The sequence below is a fragment of the Leucoraja erinacea genome, chromosome 13 (genome assembly GCF_028641065.1).
Source record: "Leucoraja erinacea ecotype New England chromosome 13, Leri_hhj_1, whole genome shotgun sequence".
Lineage (NCBI taxonomy): Eukaryota > Metazoa > Chordata > Chondrichthyes > Rajiformes > Rajidae > Leucoraja > Leucoraja erinaceus.
In genome coordinates, this window is record NC_073389.1 from 36,620,283 (window position 1) to 36,635,867 (window position 15,585).

Consider the following 15,585-nt stretch of genomic DNA (forward strand, 5'->3'; position numbering starts at 1 on the left):
AGCAGGCAGTGATGAAAGTGAATGGCATGTTGGCCTGCATAACAAGTGTAGTTGAGTATGGGAGCAAAGAGGTCCTTTTGCAGTTGTATAGGGCCCTAGTGAGACCACACCTGGAGTATTGTGTGCAGTTTTGGTCCCCTAATTTGAGGAAGAACATTATTGCCATTGAGGGAGTGCAGCGTTGGTTTACAAGGTTAATTCCCGGGATGGCGGGACTGTCATGTGCTGAGATAATGGAGCAGCTGGGCTTGTATACTCTGAAGTTTAAAAGGATGAGAAGGGATCTTATTGAAACATATTAGGTTATTAAGGGTTTGGTCAAGCTAGAGGCAGGAAACATGTTCCCGATGTTGGGGGAGTCCAGAACCAGGGGCCACTGTTTAAGAATAAGGGATAAGCCTTAGAACGGAGATGAGGAAACACTTTTTCACACAGAGCATTGTGAGTCTGTGGAATTCTCTCCCTCAGAGGGCGGTGTAGGCCGGTTCTCTGGATACTTTCAAGAGATAGCTCGATAGAGCTCTTAAAGATAGCAGTCAAGGGATATGGGGAGAAGGCAGGAACAGGGTATTGATTGGGGATGATCAGCCATGATCACATTGATTGGCGGTGCAGGCTCGAAGGGCCAAATGGCCTACTCCTGCACCTATTGTCTATTGATCATATTGAATGGCGTTGCTGGCTCAAAGGGCCGGATGGCCTAGACCTATTTTCTATGTTTCTATGATTGTTATCGTGTATAGTCTATTTGACTGGATAGCGTGCAAACAAAAGCCTTTCATGTGTGAGCAGAGAGGGGTTTAAAATTAGGGTAGAAGCAATAGGTAGCAAGGTGAAAAGTAAAAGTGGCATCAGACAAATCCAGGGCAAAAATCAAAAAGGGTATAAGGGGTAAGAGTGTTGTAAAAACAAGCCTGAAGGTTTTGTGTCTCAATGCAAGGAGCATTCGTAATAAGGTGATTGCGTTGAATGTGCAGATAGCTATTATTGACTATGATATAGTTGGGATCGCGAAGACATGGCTCCAGGGTGACCAAGGCTGGGAGCTGAACATCCAGGGATATTCAATATTCAGGAGGGATAGATGGAAAGGAAAAGGAGGTGGGGTAGCATTGCTGGTTAGAGAGGAGATTAACACAATAGAAAGGAAGGACATTAGCTTGGAGGATGTGGAATCGATATGGGTAGAGCTGCGAAACACTGAGGGGCAGAAAACGCCAGTGGGAGTTGTGTACGGGCCACCTAACAGTAGTAGTGGAGTTGGGGATGGCATCAAATAGGAAATTAGAAAGGCGTGCAACAAAGGTAAAACAGTTATAATGGGTGACTTCAATCTACATATCGATTGGGTAAATCAAATTGGCAGGGGTCCTGAGGAAGAGGATTTCTTGGAATGTATGCGGGATAGTTTTCTAAACCAACATGTAGAGGAACCAACGAGAGAGCAGGCTATTCTAGACTGGGTATTGAGTAATGAGGAAAGGTTAGTTAGCAGTCTTGTTGTGCGTGGCCCCTTGAGCAAGAGTGACCATAATATGGTTGAGTTCTTCATTAGGATGGAGAGTGACATAATTAATTCAGAAACAAGGGTTCTGAACTTAAAGAAAGGTAACTGAGGGTATGAGACGTGAATTGGCCAAGATAGACCGACAATTGGTTCTTAAAGGGTTGATGGTGGCTATGCAATGGAAGGCATTTAAAGGCTGCATGGATGAACTACAACAATTGGTCATCCCAGTTTGGCGAAAGAACAATTCGGGGAAGGTAGTGCATCCGTGGATAACAAGGGAAATCAGGGATAGTATCAAAACAAAAGATGAAGCATATAAATTAGTCAGAAAAAAGCAGCCTACCAGAGGACTGGGAGAGATTTGGAGTCCAGCAGAGGAGGACAAAGGGCTTAATTAGGAAAGGGAAAAAAGATTATGAAAGAAAACTGGCAGGGAACACAAAAACTGACTGCAAAAGTTTTTATAGATATGTGAAGAGAAAAAGATTAGTCAAAACAAATGTAGGTCCCTTGCAGTCAGAAACAGGTGAATTGATCATGGGGAACAAGGACATGGCAAACCAATTGAATAACTACTTTGGTTCTGTCTTCACTAAGGAAGACTTAAATAATCTGCCGGAAATAACAGGGGACCGGGGTTAAATAAGATGGAGGAACTGAGTGAAATCCAGGTTAGCTGGGAAGTGGTGTTAGATAAATTGAATGGATTAAAGGCCGATAAATCCCCAGGGCCACATAGTCTGCATCCTAGAGTACTTAAGGAAGTAGCCACAGAAATAGTGGATGCATTAGTGATAATTTTTCAAAACTCTTTAGATTCTGGAGTAGTTTCTGAGGATTGGAGGGTAGCTAATGTAACCCCACTTTTTAAAAAGGGAGGGAGAGAGAAAACGGGGAATTACAGACCAGTTAGTCTAACATCGGTAGTGGGGAAACGGCGAGCGTCGGTTATTAAAGATGGGATACCACATTTGGAAAGTGGTGAAATCATTGGAAAGTCAGCATGGATTTATGAAAGGTAAATCATGTCTGACGAATCTTATAGAATTTTTCGAGGATGTAACTAGTAGAGTGGATAAGGGAGAACCAGTGGATGTGTTATATCTGGACTTTCAAAAGGCTTTCGACAAGGTCCCACATAAGAGATTAGTATACAAACTTAAAGGACACGGTATTGGGGCTTTTCAGGATGGCAGGCAGTGGGGTACCGCAAGGCTCAGTGCTGGGGCCCCCAGCTATTTACAATATATATTAATGATTTGGACGAGGGAATTGAATGCAAAATCTCCAAAGTTGCCAATGAAACGAAGCTGGGGGGCAGTGTTAGCTATGAGGAGGATGCTAGGAGGCTGCAAGGTGACTTGGATAGGCTGGGTGAGTGGGCAAATGCATGGCAGATGCAGTATAATGTGGATAAATGTGAGGCTATCCACTTTAGTGGCAAAAACAGGAAAGTAGACTATTTACTGAATGGTGGGCGATTAGGAAAAAGGGGAGATGCAACGAGACCTGGGTGTCATGGTTCACCAGTCATTGAAAGTAGGCATGCAGGTGCAGCAGGCAGTGAAGAAAGCGAATGGCATGTTTGCATTCATAGCAAAAGGATTTTAGTATAGGATCAGAGAGGTTCTACTGCAGTTGTACAGGGTCTTGGTGAGACCACACCTGGAGTACTGTGTACAGTTTTGGTCTCCTAATCTGAGGAAGGACATTCTTGCTATAGAGGGAGTACAGAGAAGGTTCACCAGACTGATTCATGGGATGTCAGGACTTTCATATGAAGAAAGACTGGATAGACTTGGCTTGTACTCGCTAGAATTTAGAAGATTGAGAGGGAATCTTATAGAAACTTACAAAATTCTTAAGGGGTTGGACAGGCTAGATGCAGGAAGATTGTTCCCGGTGTTGGGGAAGTCCAGAACAAGGGTCACAGTTTAAGGATAAAGGGGAATCTTTTGGGACTGAGATAAGAAAAAAATTGTTTACACTGAGTGGTGAATCTCTGGAATTCTCTGCCACAGAATGTAGTTGAGGCCAGTTCATTGGCTATATTAAAGAGGGAGTTAGATGTGGCCCTTGTGGCTAAAGGGATCAGGGGGTATGGAGAAAAGGCAGGTACAGGATACTGAATTGGATGATCAGCCATGATCATATTGAATGGCGGTGCATGCTCGAAGGGCCGAATGGCCTACTCCTGCACCCATTTTCTATGTTTCTATGTGACAATAAGAAACTCAACTAAATCTATGTGATTAATCTATGTTCTTCCTTCAATAATAATGAATATAACAGCAAAATATCCCAAAGCACAAATGGAATGTTAATCAAACAGAAATGAATGTGGAAGTGTGTTTGCTTAGAGGCATAGAGAGTCATAGAGTGATACAGAGTGGAAATAGGCCAGACTTGCCCACATCGGCCAACATGTCCCAGCTACATTAGTCCCATCTGCCTGCGCTTGGTCCATATCCCTCCAAGCCTGTTTTCTCCATCTTAACTGTTTCTTAAACGTTGGGATAGTACCAGCCTCAACTACCTCATCTGGCAGCGTGTTCCATACACCCACCACTCTTTGTGTGAAAAAGCTACCCCTCAGATTCCTATTAAATCTTTTCCCCTTCACCTTGAACCTATGTCCTCTGGTCCTCGATTCCCCTACTCCCGGCAAGAGACTCTGTGCACCTACCTGATCTGCCCCTCTCATGATTTTGTACACCTCTATAAGATCACCCCTCATCTTCCTGTGTTCCAAGGAATAGAGACCCAGCCTATTCAACCTATTGTGGTGGCCTGGTCAAGGTCAGGAAAAGACCGGATGCCAGGCGGATTCAAAAGAAGCTTTTTAATTCCAACAGTTCAAGAACACACACCGACACTCTTATCTCTACCCCTCGGGAGTCGACCGGTCAACCCCGTGGCAGACCTACGCCCCTGTCCCTCAATCGTCGAGGGGGATGATCCAAGGAGTGGCCTACCCCCCAGGGACCGCCACAGGACCCCCCCAAGTACCCGAGGTACGAAACGGACAGGACGGCCAGACCGGGTGCACACTACGCTCGGACCCGGAACAGGCGCCTGATCAACAAGTGCGGGGTACGAAGTAACCAAAGGAGGAGGTACCCTAGACAGAGGTCGCCCTCGCTTACGGGGCAGTGCTACCAGCGCCGGCCGATCGATATCGATATGTGCTGGCTTCAACCGCGCAACTGAAACAGTCTCCCGCCGACCCCCCATGTCCAGGACGAACGTTGACGAGCCTTGTTCCAAGACCCGGAAGGGGCCTTCGTACGGCCGCTGTAGAGGTGTCCGATGTGCATCCCTGCACAGAAAAACAAACTGGCAGTCCTCCAGAGCAGAGGGAACGTGCGGACGGAAGGACCCATGACGAGAAGTGGGCACTGGCGCCAGCTTGCCCACCGTCTGCCGAAGACGATGCAGAGCTTCTGAAGGCTGCTCCACCTGGCCACGTGCCGTCGGGATGAACTCCCCAGGCACCGTTAACGGAGACACCATACACCAGCTCAGCGGAGGAGGAGGCCAAGTCCTCCTTGGGTGCGGTGCGTATCCCCAGCAAAACGCACGGTAGAGCGTCTACCCAGTCTGGGTCAGTGAGCCGCGCCCTTAGGGCACCCTTAAGCTGTCGGTGAAACCGTTCCACTAGGCCGTTCGACTGCTGGTGGTACGCTGTCGTGTGGTGCAGACGAACACCCAGGAGGTGTGCCATGGCCGACCACAGCTCTGACGTGAACTGAGGCCCCCGGTCGGATGTTATGTCTAGTGGAACCCCGAACCGGGTGATCCAGTGCGCCAACAATGCTCGAGCACAGGTAGTTGTGGTGGAATTCTGTAGCGGAATGGCTTCAGGCCACCGCGTGAAGCGGTCCACAACGGTAAATATATACGTCATGCCCTGGGACGACGGCAGCGGCCCCACGATGTCCACGTGAATGTGGTCGAAACGTTTATGAGGAATGTGGAACTCCTGCAATGGCGCGTGCACGTGTCGTTGCACCTTGGCGGTCTGGCATGGGATGCAAGTGCGCGCCCAATGTCCAACCTCCTTCCGCAGCCCGTGCCACATAAAGCGGGAGGCTACCAGGGCCGTTGTTGCCCTGATGGAGGGATGCGCAAGGCCATGGAGCACCTCAAACACCCTGCGCCGCCAGGCGATCGGGACGATGGGTCGTGGAACTCCAGAGGAGACATCGCACAACAGCGTGGTACCCCCAGGACCACAGACAACGTCCTCCAACTGCAGGCCCGAAACTGCTGTACGATAGGCAGCCATCTCCTCGTCGACCAGCTGAGCAGTTGCCAGGTCGGAATAGTTGATCCCCTCACCGACTTGGAGAACCGCGTGGACTGCAGGTCTTGATAAGGCATCGGCCACCCTGTTAAATTTGCCCTCAACGAACCGGATGGAGGTGGTGTACTCGGACACATACGCCAACTGCCTCTGCTGCCGGGCAGACCACGGGTCTGATACCTTGGCGAATGCGAAGGTTAGTGGCTTGTGGTCCTTGAATGCAGTAAATGGTCTCCCCACCAGAAAATAGCGGAAATGGCGTACGGCGAGATATAGGGCAAGGAGCTGTAACGACGACGCTGTGGTCCACTGAGATGCCTGCTGAAGAAGGCAAGTGGCCGCCAGCAACCCTCAATGAGCTGCTCTAACACTGCCCCAACCGCAATCTCCGAAGCATCCACCGTCAAGGCGGTCGTGGCATCCTCTCGTGGGTGGACGAGCATTGTGGCCTCAGCCAGTGCCTGCTTAGCCCTCTCAAATGCCGCTGTTGCTTCCACGGACCAATCAACCTCCCTGCGATGACCAGCAATCAGGTTGAAAAGCGGACGCATGATCGCAGCTGCTGACGGCAGGAAGCGGTGATAGAAAGTGACCATTCCCATGAATTCCTGCAGGCCCCTAGCTGTGGTCAGACGGGGGAACCTGCGAATAGCGTCCACCCTGGTCGGCAGAGGCACCACCCCTTGTTCAGTCATGCGGTGGCCGAGGAAGTTGATAGCCGTCACCCCGAAACAGCACTTGGACGCGTTTATAGTTAAACCGAAATCGCTGAGGCGCTGGCACAGTTGACGGAGGTGGGTGCAGTGCTCCTGCCGCGAGCGACTGGCCACGAGTATGTCGTCCAGGTACACAAAAACAAAGTCCAATCCGCGGCACACGCAGTCCATAAGCCGCTGGAAGGCCTGCGCGGCGTTCTTCAACCCAAACGGCATCCGCACAAATTCGAAAAGACCAAATGGTGTGATAATGGCCGTCTTCGGGATATCGTCGGGGCGGACTGGAATTTGATTGTACCCTCGCACGAGGTCCACCTTGGAAAATACGGATGCCCCAGCCAGATGGGCATAGAAGTCCTGAATGTGAGGGACCGGATACCTGTCGGCGACGGTCGCATCATTCAGGCGCCAGTAATCGCCACACGGGCGCCAGCCCCCGTCCTTCTTAGGGACCATGTGGAGCGGTGAGGCCCATGGGCTATCGGAGGGACGCACGATGCCCATCGCCTCAATCTGGCGGAACTCCTCCCGAGCTAGACGGAGCTTGTCTGGGGCGAGATGACGTGCCCGGGCGTGCACAGGCGCGCCAGTAGTGGGGATATGGTGCTCCACCCCGTGCTTCGGGGTGGAGGAGTGGAAGTGGGGTTCGAGAATGCCAGGAAGATCTGCCAGGATACGCGCGAAAGTCGCATCCACGGATGACAGGGGGCCATCAGGGCGTACTACAGGATCACCAGTACAAAGGAAGACTGGCTGCAGCGTGACAGAGTGCATCAGGCGCCGCCGCTTGACATCCACGAGCAGTGAATGGGCTCTAAGGAAGTCTGCGCCCAGCAGCGGCTGGGAAACGTCTGCAATGATGAACCTCCACGAAAACGAGTTGCGGCCAAAGTTGAGGGGAATGGTGCGAAACCCGTAGGTGCGAATAGCACTCCCGTTTGCCGCGGTGAGGAGGGGGCCTTGTTTGCCCGCCCGGATGTCAATAATGGAGGGAGGCAGAACACTCACTTCCACACCAGTGTCGACGAGGAAACGTCCCCCACTGAGGCGATCCCAAGCGAAAACGCGATGAATCGTGCCGGCCGCCGAAGGAATCGCTGACGACCGGCCCTTTGGTTTCCCGAGAACGAACAGGGTGGGCGACAAAGCCTGGCTGCAGCTCCCCAGCGGCGATGATAATAACACCAACCAGCTTTGCTGGCGTCTGGTTGAACTGCAGGCTGGTTTGAGCGCCAGCGACCTCCGCTGGCGTCTGGTGAAACTGCAAGCCAATTTGGCTGGTTTGAACGCCAGCGACCTCTGCTGGCATTGGTTTGAACTGCAGGCTGGCCGTGCTGGAAGGACGTGCCTGCTGCTGAATGCGTAATGGCCGCCAGATTTTGCCGCGGGGGCCGACCGGGAGCAGTGGAGACGCGGTGGATAGCGGTCCCGACCTGCTCTGAGTCTTCAAACGCCTCGGGAAGGACGTCCACTGCTTCCAGGTTGCGATGGCGAGAATTCCACAGCTCGTCGGCATGTTCACCCAGCGCCAGCATGTCGGTAAACGGATCCCTGGCGAGCTGCATGCGAATGTCGGGAGGCAGCTGCTGCAGGTAGGCATATTTAAAGAGAAAGCACGGCTCATGGTCCCCCATTAGGGTGAGCATGTCTTCCAGGAGGGCAGACGGCTGGCGGTCGCCCAGGCCGTCCATTCTGAAAATGCGAGCTGCCCGCTGGGCATCACCCAGGCCAAACCTCCTGATGAGAAATGCTTTAAGGCCAGTATATTTGTTTGCTACCGGGGGGGGGCCCTGAGGAAAGGCTTAACCCGCCTCGCGGTCAGTTGGTCAAGCGAGCCAACCACGTAAAAGTACTTAGTCTCATCCTGCGTGATACCTCGCACAGCAAACTGGGCCTCTGCCTGCTGGAACCAGGTTTCGGGTTCTTCAGTCCATAGAGTTGGGAGCTTCAGCGCAACAGCGTTATTATCCATCACGACGCGTGATGAACGAAGTCGAGGTCACCAGTGTGGTGGCCTGGTCAAGGTCAGGAAAAGACCGGATGCCAGGCGGATTCAAAAGAAGCTTTTTAATTCCAACAGTTCAAGAACACATACCGACACTCTTATCTCTACCCCTCGGGAGTCGACCGGTCAACCCCGTGGCAGACCTACGCCCCTGTCCCTCAATCGTCGAGGGGGATGATCCAAGGAGTGGCCTACCCCCCAGGGACCGCCACACTATCCCAATAGCTCACACGTTCTAGTCCTGGCATCCTCGTAAATCTTCTCTGAATCCTTTCAAGGTTGACAATATCTTTCCTAAAACATGGTGTCCAGAACAGAACACAATATTCTAAATGCGGTCTCACCAACATCTTATACAACTGCAACATGACCGCCCAAATTCTATACTCAAGACCGATGAAGGCCAATGTGCTAAAAATCTTTTTGACCACCTTATCTACCTGCGACGACCTTCAAGGAATGATGCACCTGCACTCCTAGATCCCTCTGCTCTACAACACTCCCCTGCGGCCTACCATTCACTGTGTAGGTCCTGCCCTTGTTAGATGTCCCAAAATGCAACAAATATCAATTCTCTGTATTAAATTCCATCAACCATTCCTTAGCCCACCTGGCCAATCGATCCAGATCCTGCTGCAATCTTTCACACCCATCTTCACTATCTGAAAAACGACTCACTTTTGTATCATCAGCTAACTTGCTAATCTTGCCCTGTATGTTCTCATCCAAATCATTGATATAGATGGCAAACAGTAACAGGCCCAGCACCGAACCTTGAGGCACACGACTAGTCATGGGTCTCCAGTCCGAGAAGCAACCTTCCACCATTACCCTCTGCTTCCTTCCATGGATCCAATTTGCTATCCATTCAGCTATTTCTTTTTGGATCCCATGTGATCTAACCTTCCAGAGCAGCCTACCATGCGGAACCTTGTCAAATGCCTTACTGAACTCCATGTACACAACATATCAGCTCTTCCCTCATCAACCTTTTTGGTCAAAAAAACGCCCTCCCACGTACAAAACCATGCTGACGATCCTTAATCAGCCCTTGCTCATTCAAATGCTTGTATAATCTATCTCTCAGAATACTCTATGTAACTTTCCAATGACAGATGTTAAGCTCACCGGCCTATAGTTCCCAGCATTTTCCCTGCAACCCTTCTTGAAAAGAGGCACAGCATTTGCCACTCTCCAGTCTTCTGGCACCTCCCGTAAATAAAGGACGACTCGTAAATTTTAACCAGGGCTCCCGCAATTTCCTCTCTGGTTTCCCACAATGTTCTCGGATATATCTGATGAGGCCCTGGAGATTTGCCTACCTTCATACACGATAGTACCTTCAGTACTTCTTTGACGGTAACACTGACTGCTCTCAAGACACTTCCATTGTCTGCCCCAAGTTCCTCCATCCTACTGTTTTTCACCTCAGTAAATACAGAGGAGAAATACTCATTGAGGAACTTGTCCATCTCCTGTGGCTCCACACAGAGGTGACTGCTTTGATTCCCGAGAGGTCCCACTCTCTCTCTAGTTACCTTTTTCCCCCTTATGGATTTATAAAATATTTTGACAATTATAAAATCTACAAGACTGGATTGTCCATTTGTTAACATGCACAAATGCAACAAAACATGGAAGAATTATATTCAAGGATAGGAAAGATACCAGAATTAGGAAAATATAGTTATCTTTAAGAATTATTGGATGGCAGAATATTACAAACAAGAAACGCAAGACACTACATTTGAAAATAGGGAAGATAATTAAAAAATCGAGGATGTCGAAGTATACAGTGGGATATAGATCAACTACATAGATGGGGTGAAAATGGTAGGTGCCATTTAATCTGACCAAGTGTGTGGTGTTGTGTTTGGGAGGTTGTATGTAAGGGGAACATATATGTTTTTTTGCGAGGCACTTATCAGCTTTGATGTGCAGTGAGATTTTGGGCTCCAGGCTCCCTGAAAGTGGCAACGCGTATAAAAAGAATTGTAAAGGGGGCTTTTTATATAGGCACAAAATGTTGGAGTAAGTCAGTGGGACAGGCAGCATTTCTGGATGGAAGGAATGGGTGATGTTTTGGGTCAAATCCCTTCAGATTGGTAAAATATGGTGGTATTGTATGCTTGCCCTCATTGGTCAGGGTATTAACTATCAGTCAGACGGTTATTTATTTTATTTATTTATTTTATTATTATTTATTTCGAACAGAATAAAAAGTTATGATGCAGCTCTAAGAATTTGGTTAGGGTGTAATTTGAGCATTGCATGCATGAATGGTTGATCCATTACAGGAAGGATGTGGAGGCTTTGGAGAGGGTGCAAAAGAGGTTCATCAGAATGCTGCCTAGATTAGAGAGTATTACTACAAGAAGAGGTTGGACAAACTTGGATTGTTTTCTCTGTAACGCCAAAGGGATTGAGGGGAGATAGAATAGTCAGATAGTCATAACCTTTTTCCCACGTTGGTAACATGAAATACTAGAAGGTATAGCTTTAAGGTGAGAGGGGAAAAATTTAAAGGAGATGTTTTGGGCAATTTGTATTTACACGGTGGTGGTTGCCTGGAATTTGCTGGCAGGGTTAGTGGTGGCGGCAGATGCAACAGTGGCATTTAAGAGGCTTTTATATAGGCATATGGATATGCAGAGAATGGAGGGAAATGGGTCGTGCAGGCAATTGAGATTAGTTTTTCATGGTATCATGTTCAGCAAGGACATTGTCGGCTGGAGGGTCTGTTCCTGTACTGTTCTATATTCTGTGTTAACCAGGCACTAGTGCAGCCCTGCAAGCACAAGTATTGTGGTGTAACAAAACTTGGCGTGAGGGCATGGACAGTGGAGATTTTGGTGACTTAAGTTCATGCAGTGTTTAATAAGGCAGATTGTTGAGCAGTGTAAATCAATGGACCATTGTAGAGGGAACAAAGACACTCCAAAAGCAAATATTCAAAGACAAAATTTGCAATTATTTTGAATGTTCTTATTGTTCTAATATAAACAAAATAAATTCCTTCTGCAATATTTTATGGTTTGAGGAAAGTTGTGAGATTAGTTTTATTTTTGTACTTCAGAGAAAGACTCGCATAGTACCGAGTCCACATCCTCCTTCACCCACCACAACAATGCCCGAACCTGACATCAGTAGTGCCCAGGGACCTCAAGATGCTGCCAGTATTCCTAGTACAACTCCATCAGTATTGTCCACAGGTATACGCATTTCTGTTCATGTTTAATAAATAAGGGGGCGGGCAGGAGAAGAGTCTTAAGGGTCTGTCCCACTTGGCCGTCATTCGCACGCCATTTACGCGGCCTGCCAGCGTGTGGGTAGCGCGGAACAGGCGCATGGAGTGGTGTGGATGAGTGTGGAGTGGCGTGGAGGAATGTGGACTTCATCCTGCACTAAATCTTCACGTGCCACCGGCCTGTCGCGTAACTGACGGCCAAAGTGGGACAGGCCCAAGACCCTGGTGCGGCGCAACATCTCACCTCCAACAGCAGCAGAAGCAGGCAAGCGATCGCCAAGCTCGGCCTGGGGCTCACGGCTGTTGTGGATCCGGATCCGCCACCACTCCTACTCCCAGAGTGGGGCCAAGACGATTGGAGATAGACACAAAATGCAGGAGTAACTCAGCGGGACCGGCAGCATCTCTGGAGAGAAGCAATGGGTGACGTTTCGGGTCGAGACCCTTCTTCAGACTGAAGAAGTCTCAACCCAAAACATCATCTATTCCTTCTCTCCAGAGATGCTGCCAGTCCCGCTGAGTTACTCCTGCATTTTGTGTCTATCTTCAAATGACGTCATGCGCTCCAGACGGCTATGCGAACGCATGATGACGCCGCGACCGTCGTGCGTCAGTCACTACCGGCCTGTCGCGTAAATGACGGCCAAGTGGGACAGGCCCTTTAACCACTCAACAATTAGGATATTGTGTTGCAAGACTGACCAAGTTATAATGTTGTAATTCCTCCTATTAAATATACTTTACTCCTTACTCTTTAAATTCACAATGTTATGTAATTTCAATGAAGTGAATCGCATGCTTTTATTGTGCATTACCCGATGTTATGACTGGATCATTTAAATGACTGGAATCTAATAAGTTGCTTAATTTAAACAATAGTAAGTCAGAACTAAATGGTAGATTTGTGATAAATTTCTATTTATTTTGATAATTTTAAGATAATTGGACTGGTTGACCTGCAAGTCTTGGAGTATTGTAAGTTTAATATCTGGCTGACTTCCAGTCTTTGAACAATAACCATTTCATAATTCTGTGTTTAATGCTAAATCAGTTCATTCTTCAAAGGGTGCATTCAAGTTACATAAAAGTGCAAAGAAGTTCACTAATCTATTGTTCCTGATACTATTTTTACATACAACAGAAACCCAAATTGTTTAATTGTTTAACTATAACGACTCATTTAAGTTTAAGTTTTTATATTTAATCGAGGCTGTTTTCTTACAGTTTGTGTGTATGTTAACAAACATGGAAACTGTGGACCACATTTGAATAAAAAAAAAGTTCAGCAACTTCCAGATCACTTTGGGCCTGGCCCTGTGCCGATAGTGCTTCAACAGGCTGTACAGGGCTGTGTTGATTGTGCTTACCAAGCGAAAACAGTCTTCTCATTTTTAAAGTCAGGACATCACGGAGGAGAAGCAATAACTGGTGAGCATGAATTCAACTACCTTTGCCGTTTCATTACATTCATTTAAAGATGTCAGTCAGAGGTATAAATATACTTTTTTAAATGTAAGTCTATCTAAGCATTAATATGTTTGTATATTTCAAAATATAAAGGCAATATACTGTGAATTTCTGTTGTATTTTTCTATGGTTTTGATTGCCAATTGCTATTGGAATGCTTTTGAACTGCAGTAAAACAAATAGGTAGGCCGTTATAATCTTGTAGCAACTTAATAAAATAATAATCCCTAAACGTACCTTGAGATTGCTTTTTAACATTCCCAAAATGGAAGCATTTGCAGAAATCTGATGTTTTCTTTTCAGTATAGATAACTTGGCAAGGAATGCTGATGATCCATTGTAGACATATGAAGTCCATCTGGCTAAATTCTGTATGGGCATTCAGCAACAATCTTTTAAACATGATTAAATCGCAAGAATTTCAGAAGAAAATCTACATTTAAATTCTTTAATTTTTTTGATACATTTTAATTGCAAATTCATTTTTAAGCAATTGAGTTAACTTGTGACGACGGTGATGTCCCACTGACGGCCTGTGAAATGTTGTTAGATGATCTTTATTTTTAATAAAATTATTATAGAAACAAATTTGTTACAGTGCCCTCCATAATGTTTGGGACAAAGACCCATCATTATTTGTTTGCCTCTGTACTAGAAAAAAAATCACACGTGGTTAAAGTACACATTGTCAGTTTTTAATAAAGGCCATTTTTATACATTTTGGTTTCACCATGTAGAAATTACAGCAGTGTTTATACATAGTCTCACCCCCCCCCCCCCCCCCCCATTTCGGGGCACCATAATGTTTGGGACACAGCAATGTCAAGTAAATTAAAGTAGTCATATTTGGTGTTTTGTTGCATATCCTTTGCATGCAATGACTGCTTGAAGTCTGCGATTCATGTGCATCAACAGTTGCTGGGTGTCTTCACTGCTGATGCTTTGCCATGCCTGTATTGCAGCCATCTTTAGCTTATGCTTGTTTTGGGAGCTAGTCCCCTTCAGCTTTCTCTTCAGCATATAAAATACATGCTCAATTTGGTTCAGATCGAGTAATTGATGGTCACTCAAGAATTGACCATTTTTTAGCTTTGAAAAACGCCTTTTGTTGCTTTAGCAGCATGTTTGGGATCATTTAGATGAAGGGATTCAAAGTAACATTAGCATATTTGCAGATGGCACAAAGCTGGGTGGCAGTGTGGACTGAGAGGAGGATGCTATGAGAATACAGGGTGACTTGGACAGGTTGGGTGGGTGGCAGATGCAGTTTAATGTGGATAAATGTGAGGTTATCCACTTTGGTAGTGAAAACAGGAAGGCAGATTACTATCTAAATGGTGTCAAGTTGGGGAAAAGGGGAAGTACAACGGGATCTAGGAGTCCCTGTTCATCAGTCAATTAAAGTAAGCATGCACGGACAAGAGGCAGTGAAGAAAGCGAATGGCATGTTGGCCTTTATAACAAGTGGAGTTGGCGGCGCTGTTAACAGCTGCGGCTCGCCTGCAGTCCGTCTGTCTTAACTTTTTTCTGTTGTTTTTTTTTTTTTGTCTTGTTTTGGTTAAGTTTTAGTTTGTTGGGTTGTGTTAGAGGGGGTGAAACATGTTCTCTGTCTCTTCCTTCGGGGGAATGTGACTTTTTCGTGTCGTATCCCCCTTCTCTGCCTCTGCGCTGAGGCCTAATGGCGGAGCTGGCGGCCTCCAACCTGCGACCGACCCTAAGGCTCCGGAGGCAGAGCCAGCCAGGACTTACCAACGAGAGGCTGGCCGTCTTCAGGGCTGAGGCAGCGGTGGCCCGACTTGCTGGTGAGGCGTTCTGTCTTTCGGCGGCGGCCTGGAGCTGATGCGGCGGGGCTCGGAGCCGGAGCTGGGGCAGCGGCCTGGAGCTGGGGCGGCTGCCCGGAGCTGGGGCGGCTTCCCGGAGCTGGGGCGGCGGCCCGGAGCGGAGACTGCGGGACCTGGAGCGGCGACTGCGGGACCCGGAGCTGGGGCGGTGGCCCGGAGCGGAGACTGCAGGACCCGGAGCTGGGGCGGCTGCCCGGAGCTGATGCTGTGGCGGGCCGTCTCGGAGCGGAGACGGCGTTCCGGCTTTCGGCAGCGGCGACATCACCACGGAGGTCCGCTGGACTGGAGAGCGGCATCTTCGGCCTGGATCGATCGCCTCAGCGCAGAGGGAGAACAAGGAGGGAAGAGACGGAGACTAAGACTTTGCCTCCATCACAGTGAGGATGTGCTTGGTGAACTCACTGTGGTGGATGTTTAATTTGTGTTTATTGTATGTTTTGTTATTATTGATTCTGTGTATGACTGCAGGCAACATAATTTTGTCCAGACTGAA

The 15,585-nt window shown here is 48.0% G+C and overlaps 1 protein-coding gene across 1 annotated transcript in view; it reads left to right on the forward strand.

Moving 5' to 3' along the window:
- The window catches only part of scml2 (Scm polycomb group protein like 2), a 119,550-nt gene that overhangs the window by 76,061 nt on the left and 27,904 nt on the right, over nt 1-15,585 (forward strand). The window contains exons 10-11 of the mRNA XM_055644921.1: nt 11,614-11,749; nt 13,009-13,212. Of these exons, the coding sequence (XP_055500896.1) occupies nt 11,614-11,749; nt 13,009-13,212 (340 nt within the window). The remainder of the gene's footprint in view (nt 1-11,613; nt 11,750-13,008; nt 13,213-15,585) is intronic.